At 40.6% G+C, this 21,126-nt stretch overlaps 2 protein-coding genes across 4 annotated transcripts in view; one reads left to right on the top strand and one right to left on the bottom strand.

Moving 5' to 3' along the window:
- The window catches only part of ABCG1 (ATP binding cassette subfamily G member 1), an 88,777-nt gene extending 71,860 nt beyond the window's left edge, over positions 1 to 16,917 (top strand). For all 3 annotated transcript variants that reach the window (XM_075912224.1, XM_006126120.3, XM_006126121.4), the window contains exons 6-15: positions 851 to 996; positions 2,049 to 2,172; positions 2,642 to 2,756; positions 3,327 to 3,475; positions 3,630 to 3,731; positions 5,509 to 5,677; positions 6,794 to 6,894; positions 7,796 to 7,954; positions 8,734 to 8,852; positions 10,041 to 16,917. In XM_075912224.1, coding sequence (XP_075768339.1) covers positions 851 to 996; positions 2,049 to 2,172; positions 2,642 to 2,756; positions 3,327 to 3,475; positions 3,630 to 3,731; positions 5,509 to 5,677; positions 6,794 to 6,894; positions 7,796 to 7,954; positions 8,734 to 8,852; positions 10,041 to 10,269 — 1,413 coding nt within the window. In that variant the 3' untranslated portion in view covers positions 10,270 to 16,917. The remainder of the gene's footprint in view (positions 1 to 850; positions 997 to 2,048; positions 2,173 to 2,641; positions 2,757 to 3,326; positions 3,476 to 3,629; positions 3,732 to 5,508; positions 5,678 to 6,793; positions 6,895 to 7,795; positions 7,955 to 8,733; positions 8,853 to 10,040) is intronic.
- LOC102459799 (uncharacterized) overlaps positions 10,713 to 21,126 on the bottom strand; it is a 44,901-nt gene continuing 34,487 nt past the window's right edge. Inside the window, exons 6-7 of the mRNA XM_075906725.1 lie at positions 12,491 to 12,581; positions 10,713 to 10,959 (exon numbers count right to left, since the gene is read on the bottom strand). Of these exons, the coding sequence (XP_075762840.1) occupies positions 10,713 to 10,959; positions 12,491 to 12,581 (338 nt within the window). The remainder of the gene's footprint in view (positions 10,960 to 12,490; positions 12,582 to 21,126) is intronic.

A 21,126-nucleotide genomic window follows, 5' to 3' on the forward strand; every position in this document is an offset into this window, starting at 1 on the left:
TTATAATTTTGACCAGGGTAGGCCTTGGTTATGTAGTGGTTCCATTGAAATCAGTGAAATACTCATGAGTCAGGGTTACAGGATCAGGCCCACAGTTGCAGAAAGAAAAGAATAATGGCAGCCAGTACTCTTCTTCTCTTGTCCCCCAAGACACTGGGACAGATTGTGTCTTACAGGTGTTTGTGACCCATGTAAAGTCCCGAGAACCTGTATGATACCCTTCTTATACTGCCTGTGAAGATTAAGCTCTAGGAGTGTTCCAGACTGGTCCCCAGGAAAAATGGATGCACCCAAAATCAGTTGTCACTTGTAAAAATGCAGGCCTTGAGGGACAGAGATATTAGATGAAAATAAGTTAATACACTTGAGAAACTACTGAGTCCTGTTATTCCATTCTACTGTTCCCTTGTAAATAAAAATGTAGAAAATCTACAAAAGAGGTTATGTTTATTTCTGATATATATTATCTGTTCATACATCATAAAGTTGTTTGACATTGGGTTCTGAGGACAAGCCCAAGTCCTGATTGCAAATCAAAGGAAAATAACAATTAGAGGTCCAATTCCACTTTATACAAGGAAGAAATCCCATTAAAATTAATGGGACTAGTCATGTGAGAGAAGTGAACAAACTTTGGGCCATAATGATAAATGAAGTTCTCTGGAACTCGATCAACCTAGTAGACAGAAAAATCCAACTCTTCTGACATTATATTGAGAAGATAAAAATGATAACATTGGTTCAACTGCTTTGTTTTCATTCTTAAGAGAAAAAATAGTGATAATGCTGAGAGAAGGCGGGGAGGTGATAACAATAAAAATGACCCATGTTGTGTTGATCCTGTCCCCAGGTAAAGGAGATCTTAACAGCCCTGGGTTTGCTGACGTGTGCCAATACAAGAACTGGAAGTCTTTCTGGGGGCCAGAGGAAGCGTCTTGCCATTGCTTTGGAATTGGTGAACAATCCTCCAGTTATGTTTTTTGATGAACCTACCAGGTAAATCAAGGCCAAATGTTAGAAAGGAAACCCCCATTACTGTGGGTATTTAGGTATCTAACCCCCATTGATTTAAATGGACCTACCGGCATTTGTGAGTTCCCCCCCCTTTCCTTCCCACCCCTCCTCCCTGCATGTGCTAGAGAACCATCATAGAATGTACTAGTCCTTGTTAGCATCTTAGAATAGCTGAAACAGAAGACAATCTAGACTTTCCTTTGATTATATGCTATATCACGTTATGTAGTGTCATGTTTGCTGTACTCACCTTTCTTTGTTAGCAAATGCTTCTGGTACATTTTATTTAAAATATTTGTGTCAACATCAGTAAAAGCTACATTTTTTTAATACTGATTTTCCTCTGTGTTACTCCAGATTACTCTGGCATAATACCATAGAGAGCAACTGAATTACCCCTGCATGAAACGATAGAGAAATGCGGGCCCCAAGGAATAATTTGTATGGGATCACCAGATAGTGCACTGGGTTACTGTGGTAACCTGTCGTGACATGGGTCTATTAAAAGTGGTTGTTAGGGAAACAATATAGAAGGGGGAGATTCAGAGAAATCCTAGAGACAGAAAAAAAATCTTCAGATTATTATGCATAGTTTCCCTTTAAGTAATGATGGACAATTAGCGTAAACATTTTTTATAATTGCATTTTTAGTTTTAAGATCTGCCCTCAGGTTGACACCCATGATAGCCCTAAATCAGTTAGGCCACAAGAGTGTATCTGAGAGTAGAATTTGGCCCTTAGACTGTTAGATTTGTGAGCATCATTAATCAGAGCCCACTAACATAGAATTTGAAAATTGCATAAGGTGGCTCTGAGACATTCCCATTTTAATTAAGATGCATGCCTGGTAAAGGAAAAGGCCAGAGGAAGAGAGAAATACAAACCCAGAAATGCTGTGTGGTATAGGGCAAGATGATTACTATCTTTTTACAAAATGCATCTTTATGACAGAAACATCGTAGTGCATACATTGTTTTTAACAGTTGCATATAGAATCACAGATCTAATAAACACCTTTTTGTCTTTATTTTTAGTGGCTTGGACAGTGCATCTTGTTTTCAAGTTGTCTCGCTCATGAAGGCTTTAGCCCAGGGTGGCAGATCCATCATCTGCACAATTCATCAACCAAGTGCCAAACTGTTTGAGTTGTTTGACCAGGTACCCTTCAGAAATTCTCCTCTTTATATATTTCTTTGAACATGTTGTATCTATAATTGGTGCAAGCTGGAGATAATACAAAATCATACATTTATGTCCCAGATCAGGATCACTGGAGTGATAGGTTTGAATAAAATATTTATATAGATATAAGATGGCACAATCATGCCATTTCCAGTCTACTTTGAAGCCTGTATATAAAGGGTGAATTATGATGTTTCTATACTAGTACACTACAAATCCTGAAAGGGTTGTTTTGCAGAGTTCAGATCTTGAACATCTCTCACATTCTGCAGAGTTTCCATTAACTGTAGTTCCACGTTCAGCATTGACCGGTCTTTTCAATCCATTACTATATTCTTCCAAATCAAGTAGCTGCTAATTGACTACTACAGGTGCTGTTATGCAGAAAGCAGGTAGACATGTACAAAGGTTCTGATGGTTTCTCATTTTCTCTCTCATTTTTTAGCTCTATGTTTTAAGTCAAGGACAATGTATCTACCGTGGGAAAGTATTGAACCTTGTCCCATACTTGAGAGATTTGGGTTTAAACTGTCCAACCTACCACAATCCAGCAGATTTTGGTAAGGAAAAATTGAATCATTTTGCTTTTGATTAGTTCTTCTGAATGAAACCGAAATAGTGATGGCTTTTGTCCTATAATTTACCATGTCAGTGTGGAATGGGTCTCCTGTTTTTGTAAATAATTTGAATGCCATCTAGTGGTGGAATTTATTAGTGATTTTTTGGATTGAGATGCAAACTGTAGCAGATGAAAGACAGAATGTGTCACTCCTATAAACTTAAATTTTTTAATGAAGCACCACAGACCTTGAAAAAACAATACTGCATCATTCTATAGTAATAGCAAAGTGTTTCAAAGCAGCAGAAGGGACCACAAGAAACAGGACTGCCTTCCATATAACAGGTACTCAGGTAGACATACATTCACTATATTTCCTTTAAAATGTTTTATTTAACAAGTATTAGCAGCAGGAAAAGATGCAGGCTTTTTACATACAGTATTGTGCATTTAAGGCCTGCCTCTGCTCCCAATCAGTGGCAAAAGCTGTCATTGACAGTAGCCCCACTAGCCAAGCCTGTAACTAATGCATGTGTAGAATGAGTAAGTCTTTTCTGAATGCTCTGTGTAGTGATGGAGGTTGCATCTGGTGAATACGGGGACCAGAACAGTCGGCTGGTAAGAGCAGCGCGAGAGGGGATGTGCGGCACAGACTTCAAGAGAGATGCTGGTGGTGAGAATGAATTGAACCCCTTCTTGTGGCACAGACCCTCTGAAGAGGTAAATCAATGCAAAGCTCTGAAGGGGAGGGAGGCTGAGAGAATTAAGCTAAATCTTAAGTAGAGGAGAGATGTGTATGTTCTGCTGTGTGGAACTGGGGCTTGTTAGTGAAAAGTACAAGGAGGTTAGTTTGTTGTGTTGTCTGTCCCCTCAGGATTCTTCATCCACAGAAGGCTGCCACAGCTTCTCAGCCAGCTGCCTCACCCAGTTCTGCATCCTGTTTAAAAGAACTTTTCTCACCATCATGAGGGATTCGGTAAGGCTGCTTTGTACTTTTGTAGCCAAAGGCACTTTTTGAGTACTGGTGATGCAGTGTCCTGAGCTGAATTCCAGCATCCACCATGTGTGCATGCAGATCGGCACAGAATTGTAATACATGAAGGTTGTATTTTGAGTTTCAGTAATTATGGTACCAGAGAGTGAAAATATCTGAAAAATCCCATCTGCGGCTTGAGTCTTTGCTACCCTACACCTTGTGCAGTCATTACACTACGGCAAAGTGAGTGCAAAGTTGCACTAGAGTAAATGATTCCACAAACTGCAAGGCAAAGGAAAATTAGGCTGTTATTAATTATAGTGTCCTCAAGGGAGGATTGGCATAAATTTGTTCTTTTTGAGTACTGTATAGCTTGCCAGTTAGGGAGATTAGTCAGTGAGCATTACATACATGTTAGGGTGTATGGAACCTGCACAGCAGTAAGGAACTTTGGGGCACTTCTCAGGGCACTAAGCTAGAGTTCCTTTTGTGTCTCTAAATGACTATGTTGTGTTAGGAGCTTCACCACTCTTTGAAACAGAGCAGCCTGCATTTCCACATGTGCCAGTCCAGGGCCATTGCCTCCATTGGTCAAAGTTCCCACTATTTGATTATGGTAAACTAAAATCTTTAGTTAAGGCACTATAAGGGTACATCTAGACTACAAGCCTCTTTCGAAAGAAGCTTTTTCAAAAGAATCTTTCGAAAGAGATCATCTAGACAGCCACAATTTTTTTTCGAAAAAGCAATTCGCTTTTTCGAAAGAGAGCACCCAGCAATCTGGATGTACTCTTTCGAAAAAGCCCTGTTTGCGGTCAATAACACCTTTTTTTGAAAGAGCACTTTCAAAAAAAGGCGTTCTTCCTCATAAAATGAGGTTTACCGCTGTTGAAAAAACCGCTGCATTCTTTCGATTTAATTTCCAAAGAACGCGGCGGCAGTCTAGACGCAGGTGAATTTTAAAAAAAAAAGCCACTCTTTTTGGAAAAAGCCCTTTAGTCTAGACATAGCCTAATTAATCTTTTTGTCTATGAATGATGTCATCCAAAAAGGTATATCCAGTTTCAGATTCTCCAGATTACTCAACTAGGCATTATCCTCTTAAAAAATATTTTTAATTCCTACAGATATCTTCAAATGACTGCCATATCATTGTATAATAGGTTCCTTGTCTCTTCCCAGGGGGATGCCCAAATTGGGCAATTAATAGCTTTACTTAAGGACATTTCTTTTTTGTCTAATCATAAATACATAACTATTCTATATTTTCTTCTGGTTTCTGTACTTTGTGCCAGATTTATTTTGGTGATACTGAATTACTGAGTGATTAACTCTTGGTAGTCTATGTCCCATGAATTTTTCATCAATATAAGATCAAAAAAACTTGCCTGACTCGCTTTCAAAGCCCTTTCTATTATGATTCAGCTATTTGTTAGGCAGAGAAGTCTGCCTGTCTTGAGGAAGTATGCCCGTGGCTACACTGAGGTTGTCAAAAGTATTTGGATACATCCTCTTTTTCAGCCTTTGCCCGAAAAGCAAACTTCTCTGTTTTCTAGTGATTTTTGTGTCTGATTGGCAAGCGTAGATCTAGAAATTCCATTCATGTAGCTTTGTCTATCTGAAGCCCAATTCACTGACAGAAAATTACCATTTCTAAGTAGCTCATTTTAGGATTTATTTAATATTTTTGAAGGCTATTTTAGTTGAATTTATGTGTGGCGTGGCAGCTGTTAGATCCAAACATGCTGATCAGAAACACTACTTTTCCTTGCTCTAGGTCCTGACTCATTTGCGGATCACATCTCACATTGGAATTGGACTTCTCATAGGCTTGTTATATTTAGGAATTGGAAACGAAGCTAAGAAAGTCTTAAGCAATTCTGGCTTCCTCTTCTTTTCCATGTTGTTCCTTATGTTTGCTGCTCTCATGCCAACTGTCCTTACGTGTGAGTACTGACCATGTTGTTGCTATATTTTTTGTAAATAAGTTACTTTAACTGGAGTGAAGCAAACAGTATCTGAGTGTGTTTATTTCATGTCAAACTTTTTGGTTTTATTCTTAATTAAAATGTCTAAGGGTATGTCTACACTGCAAGCTTATTTCGGAAAAAGCTATTCTAGAAGATATCTTCTGGAATAGCTTATTTCGAAATAGAACATCCACACTATAGGGAAGCCTCAAAGTTAGTCTGAGGCAGGCTCCCCTAATGTGGATGCACTATCTCAGTTTAGAACCCCAGGAGGCACTGGGGAGGAATAACTTAGAATGGTCCTGGTGAGGAGCTATTTCGACATAGCAGCAGTGGAGAGTCCACACGCACCCTCTCCCGAAAAAGCTTTTTCAGAAGAGTGGTAAACCTCATTTCATGAGGAATAACACATGTCAGAAAAAGCCCTCTGTTATTTCGATTTTCTTTTGAAATAACGCAATTGCTGTGCGTACACTAGTATTGTTTTTCCGAAATAATGGCTGTTGTTCCTGCAAAATAGTGCAGTGATGATGCACCTGGAGTGAATTTTCTACTCATTCAGCTCAAGGGCTAATTGCGTAGGACAGAGAAACTTTTCCAGCTCTAGTCTGGAATTTGCCATGGTTGGAAGATGCCCATGATGTCACCCTGTATCGTGTGTATGCAATGCATATGGATAGGGCCTAGAATAACACCCCTAAACTTTTTAACTTGTGACTCTAACTACAGAGCTATTACCATAAACAGGAGAGGGGCCTGTGGGGTTTTACATAGTAGGCTGTCAGCTTAGATTCCCCCATGACAGGAGAAAAGACTTGTGGCTTTGAACATTTAACAACATAGGTGGGGGGCGAGCTATTATCTGAGCAGCCTGGCATGTATCTGGACAATGAGCTACTCTCCAGGCTGACCTCTTGTGCCTCAAGAGACCCGAGAGTGTGTTGCTGGTATGACAATTGTTTTTGAGTTCAGGACACATTGCAGGATTGCACTGCAGCATTTCAGAGTTACAGCCGTGCGGGATATTATACACAAGAATGTCACACTCCTAACAGTGTAAGTAACCAGCGTATTAATTTTTATGCTATCTAGTTCCTCTTGAGATGGGAGTATTCCTCAGAGAGCATCTGAACTACTGGTACAGTCTGAAGGCCTACTACCTAGCTAAAACCATGGCTGATGTCCCTTTTCAGGTATTTACTTTGAAATGAACTACAATACATTCTCTTATATTCACTTGCAAATAAAGTAGGTATCAGCATTTCACCAGTATTTTTATATCATCTGAATACCAGAGGAGTGGAAAACTGTCCCTGTGTGTTAGCGTAGGTGCTTTCTGGCTTCAATCAAAGACCCGATTGGGAATAAATGGCAGGACCTCACAGAAATCTTGAATAAATAAACTAAAAAAAGACAGGCACTTTTCATTTCCTTTTGTGTTCAATGGCTGCAAAGGGCTAATAGCAAGTGACCTACTTGGCTCTCAGCCTCATCAGGCTCCTGGGCAAGGTGAGGGGGCCCTGATTCGTGCCCCTGGAAGGCCGGGGGCCTTGGGCAGAAGGAGCAGGGCTAGGCAGCCCTCAGCACTGCCCAGAGCATGGTGCATCTTCCCCAAGCAGCTCTCAGTGCTGCCCAGAGTACGCCGTGTGGTGCTCTGGCAGCAGTTTAAAGGGGCTGGGACTCCTGTCACGCTGCAGTAGCAGCGGTGGTGGCTGGGAGCTCCGGACCCCTTTGTATCTCTAGGCCCAGGGGAAGTTGCTCCCTTTTCCGCCCCCCTTCCCTCTCTCTCCCTCCTCCCTTCCCTCCATTGGCAGGCCTGCAAGTGGCAGCTGGTTTTTGAGACTAAGGTAACATGCAGGACATGATAGGTTTGATAGGGCCTTGGGCAGAAGGAGCAGGGCATGCATGATAGGATGGAGTGGACATGCTAACTCCTCTGAGCATCGTCACTTTGAGTGCAGCACTGAGGGATGAGAGAGGTGGGCGAAGTAGGATACTTCCTAGATATTTATATTATTACAGCAACACTGAACATTCAGTACCAATTTTGGCATGACTCTAGAGTGTCGTAACTTCTGATGGGTCTTTCTACAGATCATGTTTCCTGTAGCCTATTGCAGCATTGTGTATTGGATGACTTCCCAGCCGTCAGATGCGCTCCGATTCGTTCTGTTCGCAGCCCTGGGGACGATGACATCACTGGTGGCGCAGTCATTGGGTCTTCTGATAGGTGCAGCCTCCACATCATTGCAGGTACTGCCATTTGTGTCTTGTGACCTCACCGGAAGCTCGCGTCCTCTGGCTGCAGCTACGTAACGCCTGCTTGCCATGGCTGCTGCTATAAGTTACCTGACCCCTCATTTCACTCCGAGTCCCCTGTAAATAAACAGCAAAGAGGCTCTCTTGCCATTTCCCGGTATCTTTAAAGCTGCTTGAGAATTAATAAATAATAGCAAGAAGGCAGTGATATTTCAGCGTTTGAAAGAATGAGCTCTTTAAGCGCATCAGCACTGAATGAGATGCCAGATCTCACCTGCCAGATAGCAGTCTCACCACAAAAACAAAGCCATAACCCAGACCCTCTGCATAGAGGGAGTGAAGCAGCTGAAGACATGACTGCTGCTTGGAAGAAGGGCTTGTTATGGGGGGGGAGGGGTTACACTGCAGTGCCACTTCGTAGCATAGCAGGGTGAATCATAGAATTGGGCGGGACCTCAAGAGGTCATCAAGTTCAGTCCCCTGCCCTCAGACATGACCAAGCATCATCTAGACCATCATTTTCATCTCCTCTGTCAGGGAACTGAACTCCAGTCTCCCACATGACAGGCAGGAGATACTGCTATACTAACAAGGAACTTCAACTGCTTGTCTGAATTTGACACAAGACAAAGGGTTTGTGTCTTAGAGGGAGATTGCTGAATTAAAGACCACCTTCCCCAGTAAAGAAATTAAAATCAGGGAGTACCCCCAATGCTCCTGAACATTTCTTTGGCTGTCTGAGGAGACATAATTTCCCCCCCTCCTTTTTCTAGGTGGCAACATTTGTGGGTCCAGTTACAGCCATCCCAGTCCTCCTTTTCTCAGGATTCTTTGTCAGCTTTGACACCATTCCAGCATACCTCCAATGGATGTCCTATATCTCATATGTCAGGTACTGTGTGGGAAGCCAGTGATCTCTTGGCACTAAAAGACAAAACATTCCAGGTTAAGGTTACCATAGTTGTAGCACATTCTTTTAGGATTTAATGTGATATATTTCCTGCTGGAAATGCATATAAAAGAGTAATGCCAAATTATTTCACTGTGCAAAGTATGTACAACAATATGAAATAAATAAGAAAAATCTGAGCATGGCTTTATGTGTATTGGGCCAATATCTGGGCTGGTTTATGTCATGTCTGTTCCCATTGAATTCAGTGGGATTGCACACAACATTCAAGTCTGCAGAGCATTTGGTGGACAAGTTGCTTTGACAGGTAAAAGTGAGGACAGTGTCTATAACAAGACTTTAATGGAGCTGCCAGCTTTGCACTTTGGAGACTATTTAGCATTTTACTGTGTATGTCATGGCACACCTCAGTGACAGTTACTTCAGACAGACATCTTGGATAAAGACCTGTTTGTCCAGTTTATTACTGATATTTCTGTAGATGCCCAATGGGTTTTCTCCAGAGGAAGAGGGTTAGGAAGGTCCACTTGAACAATATTTGTATATGTCCTAGATAATGCTAACGTCAGATTTATGTGGGAAACATAGTTTCTTTCCAGGTTGTAGAACTATAAAGACAACTCATGTCAAACTCTGTTCTGGTTTGCAAACTCACCAGATCAAGTTCATTCCTCATATCCAGAGACTCATCAGAAGTCAGTGTAGACAGGAATGGTAGCTGGAGTCAGGATGGAAGAAAAAGGTTTTGTCCCTAAGGCCCCAGACTAACCCATGTGGAGTCCTGCTGAAATCAGAGATCCATAGATAGTAGGCCATCTGCTACATGATCAGATCCTATGTGAGACCGGATCCAGATTAGACGAGGGAGCTTGGGGAAGTTTCCTGGCAATTATGCAGCAGAAGAAGTGTGCAGAGGACTGTACGGATGAGACATTTCAATTTCTTTCCCATCACATAATACAACTACATCCAGGCATTAAGTATATTTTCTCTTTAAAATGCACTTTATTAGAATTGACTTGATTAATATATAAAGTCACTGAGATGTTGTTTTAATATAAACAGAGATTATTCCGATTGTTTTAAATAATGTTCTCCTTTTAGGGAATTTGACTGTAATGTTTTTGAATATTCTATTCGAGGCTTTGTAATCTATCCTTTCCTTTCTAGGTATGGGTTTGAGGGAGTTATTCTCTCTATCTATGGGTTAGATCGAGAAGATCTTCATTGCGACAAAGATGATACCTGCCACTTTCAAAAATCAGAGGCCATCCTGAGAGAACTGGATGTAGAAAATGCCAAACTTTACCTGGACTTCATTGTGCTTGGAATTTTCTTCTTCTCTCTGCGTCTCATTGCCTACTTTGTTCTCAGATACAAAATCCAAGCAGAGAGGTAAAGGAAGACCAAACAAAACTATTCAATAGGAAAAATTTTAGTCATGCAGTAGAGGGCACTTGTTATTGTCTCGTTGTTGCAGGCTGGTGGCCAGTGCCCAGTTACAGATGCTATTATGATCCAGCCCACAGAGAACCATATTGGGTTAGTGGATATATAGTGTTAAATCAGTCCAGTTGGATTGGGTCACATTTCCATTACACTTCCTAGCTTTAACTAGGAAGAAGAAGTAGAAGGGAATTTTGCAATGTAGAGTTTCAACTCTGAAACAGAGTAACTGCAACAAAAATGGTTCCATTTTCCTTTATGAAAACTATCTGTGATAAGACAATCTTTGTTCTGAGAGACAGAGCTTTAAATGGCTGGTGATTAGTGATCAACATTCAGTCAAGTACGTACTGGAGAGAATGCAAAGAAAGTAGCATTATGGCTTCATTCAGAGTGTCATCTTTGAAGTTTTTTATGCATCGCTTTGCCTCTCTTTTCCACAGGAATTACCCATCCAAACCCAAAGTCTGTAAACGTGATGATGCTCAAGAAAAGATGTCTTTTTAAATTGGGATGAATAATACGTAAAGAAAAATCATAGGGGTTACATGTTACTTTTGTGTGTGTATCTGGTGCTTTACTTAAGGAGATGGTCTCAGACTCAGACCTTGTAATATTCAAGAAAAAAGGCAGAAGTGTATACCTGTTAAAAAAAAAAAAAAAAAAAATAGAGCACAGATGGTCAGGAATATTTAAGCTTTCCACAGATAATTTCTTATTTTTTTAAAAAAATCTGTTTTTGAAATGTCTTTTAAACCCACCTTTTTTGTGACCGTTAATATGTTAATTGTGCTCAAGCCACGTGAACTACCTCTTGTGAATGCAAATGGAATGAGCTCCAGGGCTGTTTTCTCTCTCAAATTGTGAAAGCAGAGTATAAAGCTAGCCCATAGATCAAAGTCTGATAGCATAGCACGTTTGTACTAGAATATTTGTGGTTATTTGCATGGAATTGTTTAAGATTTCCGCAATGAACTATATAGATGATTCGCCCTAGCATGCAGGGGCAAAGTGATATGACATAAATAATGGCAGTCAATCGGTTTTGGTTTTCTCCAAATCTAACCTGTCCTAGCCACATGGGAATTGGTCAAAACTGATTAAATCATTTTATCTTCTTCTTATAATTACTCTTCTTCTCAAATTTCAGGGTGAAATCCTGACCCCTGCTGGAGGAAATGGTAGTTTCAATGGGGCCAGGATTTCACTCACAATAAAGTGACCCATGCTCTGATCCGTCACGTTGGTATTCATCTATCTTAGATCTACCCCAACAGAGTTCCTGTGCATTTACCTCCATGTAACTGAGGTCTCAGTCAGTGCTACTAAATCTGGAGAAACATCATTGCTGTTGACATGCTTATATCTTTCAGTAAAACTCCTTTTTGAAGCTCAGTCTTGGAAGGCCATTCCCTGTAGTAGTGATTGAGAGATTTTTTTGTGTCTGTGAATCACTGTAAGCCACTGTTCATAGACTGTTTTTAGGAAATCCAGGCACTTCTCTGTATTAAACCCAATTTGTCTGGAATTATTTTTCGATGAGTGAAGTGACATCAGCATTTCCCAGGGAAGCAAGCCGTATGCTTCACTATGAGCCAGATTTTTCTGTGAAAATTTTTACCATAGAAATACAATAAGAGATACAGAATCCTGCATAGATCACCCTCATGCAGCCAACTGGGGGATACTCAGAGCGATCCTCATGAGTGAACTGTTTACACACAATTCACTGGTTGAAATTCACTCACAAAACACTGTTCGCATAATTCAGGATTGTGAGCAAACTTGTAAATATTGTGGGCTGTTCAGACTAGGCGTGAACAGGCAAACATTTGCCATATTACCCATTTGTTGCAAACTTTCTCTCTCAACCTTGAGTGTGAATATATGACATTAAATAGGTTTGTATTCACAGCACACACTGTGCATTTACTAACCCTTCATTTACAAAATACCAAAGTGAAAACAACCTACCATTTACCAAATTATAGAGAACTAAACAGGTGACTTTCTGGATGATACTCCATTGACGCACAATAGTACTAACCTATCAAACCATTCAGTCCAGTTTAAGAATGTGAGAGCTCTGGATTACCATCTGGTCACCCATGCCTGTACATTGTTTGCAGACCTTCTTGTCTTAGTGTCAGTATCATGTTCTCATGTACTGTTACTTTATGTCCAACAAGTGTTGTCCTCCATTAGTGTTTCCAAAAGATGCCTGCTTTGTCATTTTTTTGTTAGACATGTTTATCCAAGCATCTGCTGTAGAAAGTTTTGCAAAAAAAAAAAATTGTCTAAAGTATATTTTTCATATTGTAGAATCCCATTGAATAAATGAATTCTACTGAAGCTTATTGTTCTACATAAATAAGGCACTCATATTTTCCTCAATCTAAAAATAACAAATTAAGTTTTTCATTTCATTCTATGACCTGATGTTCAGGAACCGTAAAGGGCTTAAGAGGAGAGTTCAGGAACTTGTGTTTATGAACACAGTCCCACTGAAAATCCTTTTGAAGGGGATGCAACCCTCCAAGTGGCCTGACAAACATGTGCCTCCTTTTTTCAACTTCCTAGCTCTCTTCACCTTAGCATTTCCATTTGTTCACCCCCCTGAAATTCCAGATAAATACAATAGACGTGTAGTGGACAAATCAAGAGGACATCTCCATCCCTGGGATCTATGAAAGTAGCTAATTCAGTGGGCTGAAGTTAAGTTCTATGAGGCCCTTCTGCAGTAAGTGTTCAGTGAGTCTCAGTCTTTTGAGATAATTGGATTCGTTCACAAAGGATTAAGATGAGTTAGTCAGTACTTGCCACCTCCCATTTGGTACCCAATCTGGCAACTGGGGCCCTGACTCGGCATGTTCTTAAATCCATCCCTATTCAGGGAGGCTGTTAAACACGTGCTTCAGTCCTGTTGAGTTCACTGGGCTTTAAACATATGCGTTGACGCTTTCCTAAGTAGGGATGCTTTCCTGAGCCAAGTCCTTCCTTTGGCTCAGCCCATGCTTTGGGAGTTAAACGTGTGTACGTGAAGATGTGGGTTGTATCCAATGGAGTTGGCAATGCATGGAAGCTAGAGCAGAAGCCCCTGCTTACGCATATAGCAAGGGCCTCAAGTTCCTGTTTCAAAAAACCAGCACCAACCACCAAAACTTAGGAACCATGAGGAAAATGGTTTCTGTGCTGCTTCTAGCCACTGTTTACACTGATTTTGCCAACTCAGAGTGAATATCTTTTCATTATTTTAAATTTTAACATCAGGCTAGTCTCTTCTTAATTGCAGCTGTTTAGCTGTGTTCCTTTTGCAGCTCTTTACATAAAATCCTATTAGAAAATTTACATCCCATTGTTTGTCTTGGACTCTGCTTATGTATGGGCTAAAAGTGACACTGCCCTTACTCTAGTGCTGCACTGGCCTCTTGCATGAGGTAGTACATCTTTTATTTTAATGTAGCAAACATCAGGGTTGATTTTGCCTTCCCTGCACACCCAGCATTTCCATTGCTCATGCTGGGAGCTGCCCCAAGAGTCTCTAGGAAGCATTTCATCTTGTTTTGTTTAACACTGGTCTGCTGTTTTATGGTGTCTGTGGTGAGGACAGTAAGCCCTATGCAGTTTACATTGACAAATTTTGACCCAGTGCTCCCTACACCCACTGGCAGCCAGAAAACAAGATTGTATGTGCGCTATGGAGCCTTGACCTATCTATATGTACTTCAGCGGTGCTCCCACAGGCCTGGTCTACACTAGAACAGGAAGGTTGGCTGAAGAGGCATGCAACTCCAGCTACAGAAAATGGAGTTGGCTTACCTTAAGCTGAGCCGTGGCAGTATCCACACAGTGAAGGGCAAATGCTCCCATCCACTTCCCTTACTCCTTGTAGAAAGAGGAGTACCAGACATGGATGTGAGCAGTCCTCAGCGTTAAATGTAGCAAGTTTATGACCAGCTAAATCGAACGCTAGAAGATTGACCTCCAGAGCATTGATCTTCTAAGTATAGACGTGCCCCTGGTTTACACATTTTAAAGTGCTGTTCAGAATGTATGATAATACTGAAGACATTTTTAAAAGCTGCGCTGGAACTAAGTAGTAAGCGGGGCTGATATTCTGACATGCTCATCCATATGTTGTATAACCCCTGACACTGTCATGTCACCAGATAGGCCAGGGGTAGGCAAGATCAGCTCTGTGGGCTGGATCTGGCCCTCCAAGCAATTTGATCCGACCTGTGGCTACCCTGCCACTCCCCCGTCCCCATGCCAATTGAGAGCTGGGGATGGGGGAGTGCACAAAGTCTCTCTTCCTGCCAAGGACAAGCAGCACCAGAGGGAACTGCCAGCTGTTCAAAATGGCTAGCAGTTCCTTCTAGGCACTATAGGCTGCAGGTAGGGTGGGGTAGGGGGGCAGGAGCCTTTGCGTACTCCCTCATCTCCAGGCCCTGATTAGCCTGGGGGTAGGGGGAGCGCATGAAGTCTTCTCCCAGCGCCAGGAGTGTGTGGTGCCTGGAAGGAACCTCCAGCTGTTGAAAATGGCTAGTGGTTCCTTCTAGGCACTACGCACCGCTGGCAGGGTGGAGGCAGGGGGAAAGACTTCATGCACTCCCCCACTCCCAGGCCAATCAGAGCCAGGGGGTGGAGAAGCATGCAAAGTTTCCTCACCGCCGCCAGAGGCAGGCCGCATCTAGAGAGAAGTGCCCTCTTCTGCCCGAGGCCCCGACCTTTCCGCCAGAGGTCCCGTCGCTTCGGGGCAGCCTGCAACCACTTCCAAAATTTGTGAAGCAGCCCCTGTACAAAAATTATTGCCCAGGCCTGAGAGAGACCCTCTTAGATCTGCCTACAGTGCAGACATAGAACAAGTAGTTAAGTCCCATTGAGGTTAATATTGGTTTCTTAAAGTTAAGCATGTGCTCAAGGACTTTGCCAAATTTTGAGGATTGAATCCAGACTGTGCTGGTTTTAAAACACATTTTTATGTAGTAGGGATAATTTTCACGTGTTACGTTCAGGGAGATTTTGGACTACTATGTTTCATACAATGAGTATGCAGTTACTTTTAGCCACAACTTTAACTCTGTGCAGTCACTGATCCATTTCTACTTATTTGTACATATTCCATGCAGCAGTTACGTAGATTAAGAGCAAAAGTGCTGAAGAGCATGAGCCCTAATTTTGATTTCTAATGTCAGCACCTGTGTTGTGTACAATACTTAATTTTATTTTCATATAAAGGATCTTCCTTCAGTGGGTCCTTGCTTTTTTCCAAGTCTCTTTTTTTTCATGTAAATTATCAAATTCAATATGCTTCTGAACTGAAATCTACCCTGTGCCTGGGGCCAGCACCAAGGTCTATCCACAGCTTTAATTGGGTCTTAAACTAAGACCTTGGGAATTAGACACCTACCTTTGAGGCTCTTAACCATAGTCTTTCTGCTAGGCCTCTGCACAGGGTGAATATTACCCTTTGACTCCAAACTATCGTGTCCTTATTCACTGGATGTCACACTGTACAGTGTAGGAAAAAGAATGGCATACATGAGCCTTTGGCGTCAATGCGAGGTATTCCAATACTCTGTCTGCAAAATTCATTGATTTATTGCAAAACAGAAGTTCTGGGTTTAATGGTGTTATCCCTGCTCTGCCTTTCCTCCAATATCTAAAATGTATTTTAAGTGTATTGTAGAGACAAGATAAAAGGCTTGTTTCTGAAAGGTCTTTGTGCTGTCTTCACAATCATGATTTTTGCACCATTACTTTTATTTTTGGGAACACAGTATATGTAAATGCTATAATGACTTCTTTCTATTCCTTAAGAAAATCCCTCTACTTGTGTTTATTCTAATTATGTCAACCTTTACTAATGGGAATATTTTGAAAAAGAATGCAATTTTAATAACAAATGTGCTCTGACAGAAAAGTGCACATAAAGCATGCCACAAAAGTTAATATATTGCATTTCTAGTGTTGCCTTCTGATATGGAAGGAAAATGATCATTTTTATTGTAGTATGTTTTAAAAATCAGTCCTACAGTGTAGCTGGGACTCTAGCTAACTTGTTTTAGACTGTTTGTGCAATACCTGATCTCAGTCAGTTGAACTTACAGTGAGATATTGCCCTTGAATTTGTTATTGAGTTGTTTAACTTTTTTTAAAAAAGCAAGATTCAATGCAAGCAACATTTTAAATCAGTGTGCAAAATTGTGCATACACTGTATATCTTGATATATAATTGTTCTCTTGTTTCTGTGATGCAAAATGCATTACTAGGAATCAACTTTATTATGCTTCTTTAGAGACTATTGTTGCCTGCGTGCTGTGATATATTTGCACTGTTGTAGAGGTATATAAACCTTGTCTTTTTTCAGGTTGCTTATCATCTTTGTAGCTCATACTCGTTGGCACAATAGACCTGAATACCAACTTTAGGATGTGGGGCATTCTAACAATAAACTATGCTTTGTACATTTCTGTATACTAAATACTTGTAAGAGTTTTGTATGTGCATTATTTTCCAAATTAGGGCTTTGTTTTCTGAAAATAGAGAACACTTCTGATGATGTAACCAATTAAATAAAACATTATTATTTTCAGATGACTGCATTAGTTCTTGTTTACTCTCAGTTGGAAATGACAAGCATATCACTGTTGAACGATCTGGACTGTCACAGACTACTCTGAGACATATACGCCCAATCTGTGGAGTTCTGCCATGGATCCATGGCAATGCATTATTCTTTAGTTCCACCTGTGAATTAAGGCACTTAAGGTATCTGGTTTCCATTATACACCTATCCACATCCTAGTATTCTACTTCTGACAACTACCAGGACATCCTGTTTGTCTGTGCCTTCCTCCAGCATCTCTACTTTCTTCCACAGTCCTCTAAGCAAGGCGTGTCCTTCCTGACCTATCCACACTGTCACTTCCTTCCCATTCAAGTCTCTCCTGTGGACCAACATTCTCTACCCTAATGCCTACAAGAATCAAACTAACTGATTGTGCCTAGCTTGTGGGGTTGGTATTTTGTATAATGCAAAGATCTTAAAACCTTTATTGAGGATGTTGCCAATTCCAATCTGACCATTTTACTGTTCAGTTGAATCTCCTTCTGTTGCCCTACAGCTCTGTTTTCTGACCTCTGCTGTATCTCTAGAGTGGACACTTAGGGCACAGCTAGAAATGAATTAACAATGTTAGCAGTATTCCCTTGGTTCTGCAAGCTTATATCGTTCACAACTATTCCTTCTGGATTTAGACTTATCATGCTCCAATGTCTTTACTCCAGATTTTCAATGAGATCCAAATTTGGCCCCTTTATCATTGGCTTGCTGTATGGTTTTGAACAAATCTCTTAACCTCTCTCTGAACCAAATTCAGTCCTGGGATAAATATTTATAACTCCCCATCAACCTGAATTCCTAGTCCTATTGAAGTCTATGTGCCTACTTGGTTGAGTAAAGCCTACTCCCAGAAGCAAGGGCTTCAGCAGGATTAAGCTTACAGTTTGTATCTCAGTTTAAGTTTGCAAAGTGCTTTGGTATTCATTGGTAGGCAAGGTGCTAGATGGATGCATGACTTCTAAAAAATGCCTCTTGAAGGAACACCATTTGAATACAGCCTAGTATTTAACCATTTCATTGGACAAACTTTTGATGATTAGGTGATTGTTTCCTAATATCCTTGACATTTAGAATGTTTATACTCTCAAACTTTGTCTGGAGAGGAAAAAATAAGCTCTTCAAAGACACCGGTGGCAACCAAGAGTCTTAGACCTGTTCTATTTTGACATAGCTACAATACTCAGGGTGCTGTCCTGACCCCCCAAGGTAGTAGCAGCCATACCAATGGAAGAATTCTTCCATTAATGTAGCTACCGTGTCTTTGGGAGGTAGTTTTCCTACAGGGATGGAAAATCCATTTCCATCACTGTAGGATCCATCAACATTATTGGGTTATGACTTCATAGCTACAATGCCATGGCAATGCTGCCATAGCCCCCACAGTGTAGACAAGCCCATGGAGTCATGATGGTGCATATGCTTGTAGAAGAGACATAACTGGCTTAAAATCACTTGTCAATGTGAATGTTTCTTTTTAAAGGAAAGGCCTGGTTATCAAAAGATCAGATGTGCAATTACATGTGCAAAAACCAATTACTATTGCATGGCTGATTTGTGTGTGTATTTACTGTGGCAGGGCCCATAAAGCAGGTATCTGTGTGCACAAGTGGACATGATGTATCTCATTGGCCACATACACACACAGTCAATTTGCTCATGCTCTCCTGTATGTGCAAATTACAGTAAAACTCCAAAAGTCCGGCATCCAATAGTCCGGCACTCCTGATAGTCCGGCATCAAAATGGCAAGAGCCTAGTGAGTGAGCTTTGGCAAAAAATGAGTCAGAAGGTAACATCAGCAGAACTGAGCAAAAAGGGTAAAAAAGGCTTAAAAAACCTAAAACATTACAGTATACTGTATACAGTATGTACAATAAAAAGGGTTAAGAACATTTTATATACACTGTATATAATGTATACAGTGTATGTATATATATATAACCAGCTTATAGCACCTCCTGATAGTCCGGCATATTTGATAATCCGGCACCACCTAGGTCCCATAGGTTCCAGATTATCGGAAGTCTACTGTTGCTGGCTCCTTTTCCAAATCAAGCCCAACATATGCCAGGGGCTTTCTTACCCAAAGAAAAATTTGTGAATAGAAATCTGGAGAAAACGCATACTCTCATATCCCAGGATTATGAATTACACAGGAAATATATGAAGCAAAAAACAGGACTATGTAGCACTTTCAAGACTAACAAGATGGTTTAATAGGTGATGAGCTTTCGTGGGCCAGACCCACTTCCTCAGATCAAATAGTGGAAGAAAATTGGCATGACCATATATACCAAAGGATACAATCAAAAAAATGAACACATATGAAAAGGACAAATCACATTTCAGAACAGAAGCGGGATGGGGGGGAGGTAAATGTCTGTGAGCTAATGATATTAGAGGTAATAATTGGGGAAGCTATCTTTGTAATGGGTAAGACAATGTCTTTGTTTAGACCTAGGTGAAAAGTGTCGAATTCACCTAGGTCTAAACAAAGACATTAATTAACTGCCCGCATCTACACGCGGCAGTGAAATGGGATTCCAAATTAAAGCCCTAAATCGAATTAGCTGTTATTCTTCCTGCTTTACTGTAAGTAAAGCATCTGTCCATATCAATTACTTTCCCACATACCTGCTCACAAAAACCTATATCCAAGTGTCCCTGTGGGGATGTTGGGGGGATTCATAATTCTTTTTTCTCCCTTTCACAAACCAGAATCTAGCTCCAAAGTAATTGTGGAAGAATTGGAAACTGCTATAAAGTGTTTAATTTGCTGCTTTTATTTTTTAAGACATGCTTTTGGTATAGTAAAGTATTGAAACATTTGTGGGCAACAGTGGAGAGCCATCTCACTGAAAAGTAAAAGTACATTTGTCAAAAATGGCTTGGCAATTAATGGAGATCATAGTGTAAGATGGGCAAGCTTTCTGTTCTTGTCCTGCTTAAGGAATTTCAGTGGAGGGAGCCAGATTCATTCTAGAGGACACATTCTGAAATAAAAACAAAACAAAACAACATCATTGATATCTGCTTCCAACACAAAATATATCCATTCCATGTCAGAGACCGTGCTAGCTAATTTTCAGAGTGTTTATTTCAGTTGGTTGGGAATGATTTTCTTGTGGAAAATGAGTTTAGTGAAATCTTAAATTCCATAGGAAAACTTGAATTTTTCCCCCTCCGTCCCCAAATTATTTTCCAGCAAAAACTGCAATGAAATATTTCAATTTGGGTCAGATAAACCGAGACTCGGCATATTTTGTTCTGTTGAACTGATCCAAAACATTTTGCTTTGAATCAGTTCAATGAAATATTTAAGCTGCATTTCCCTATCAGTTCGTTACCTTTTGGGAGCTATGTGGCTGGGATCCCCATTATCTCCTTTGACCAGGCTCTCTGGAATACTACATCTCTCACAGTGCAATGTGGATTGCCCTCTGATCAAGCTGCATGATGCATCCTGGGAGTAACATGACTCTGAGTGTATGTGAGATGTAGTCTGTCCAGGAAGCTTGGCTCATAAGGAAGGATAGGGGCATCAAGAACCTGACCTATAGCTCCCAAGAGGCAAGGAGCCACAATGGGAAAATACAGATTCATGTTGAATGTTTGGGTTCAGTTCAGTAAATTGAAGCATTTCCATTTTGGGAATGTCAAAACACTACATTTCAATCATTTCAACAATCCTGAATCAGATATTTTTTTTAGAATTTACATTATGCAAAAATAAATGAATAAATAGAAATGTCCATTCTTCACCCTTTTGTGGGATGAGCACAAATGTGGAAATGTCAGATTTCCCATAGGACCAAAATTCCAAATTTTGCTCAATTTTAAAGTTTTACAGAGGGACACCACTAGTTCCATGTTTCCCCATCAATATTCATTTACAAGACACAAACCCTATGTGAACTCCAGAAATGTGCAGTCTTGGGTATATCAGATGGTGCTTATTATGTATGTAAAAATAATCAAATATATTAAGAAATGAATATGTAGGTGGATACTCTCCTATTTCACTCTCCATGTCCTTGCCTTTCCCCTACACTGATTTTTTTTTTTCCCATCCTTTCTCTCACTCATGTACTGCCAAGTTTTGGCCACTGACTAGCCTAGAATTGGAAGGTTCCCAGAATTAGGAAGGTACCCCAAAGTATATTAAAGGTTTTGGCCTCCTCTGCC

This window comes from Pelodiscus sinensis, chromosome 1 (genome assembly GCF_049634645.1).
Source record: "Pelodiscus sinensis isolate JC-2024 chromosome 1, ASM4963464v1, whole genome shotgun sequence".
Classification (NCBI taxonomy): Eukaryota; Metazoa; Chordata; order Testudines; family Trionychidae; genus Pelodiscus; species Pelodiscus sinensis.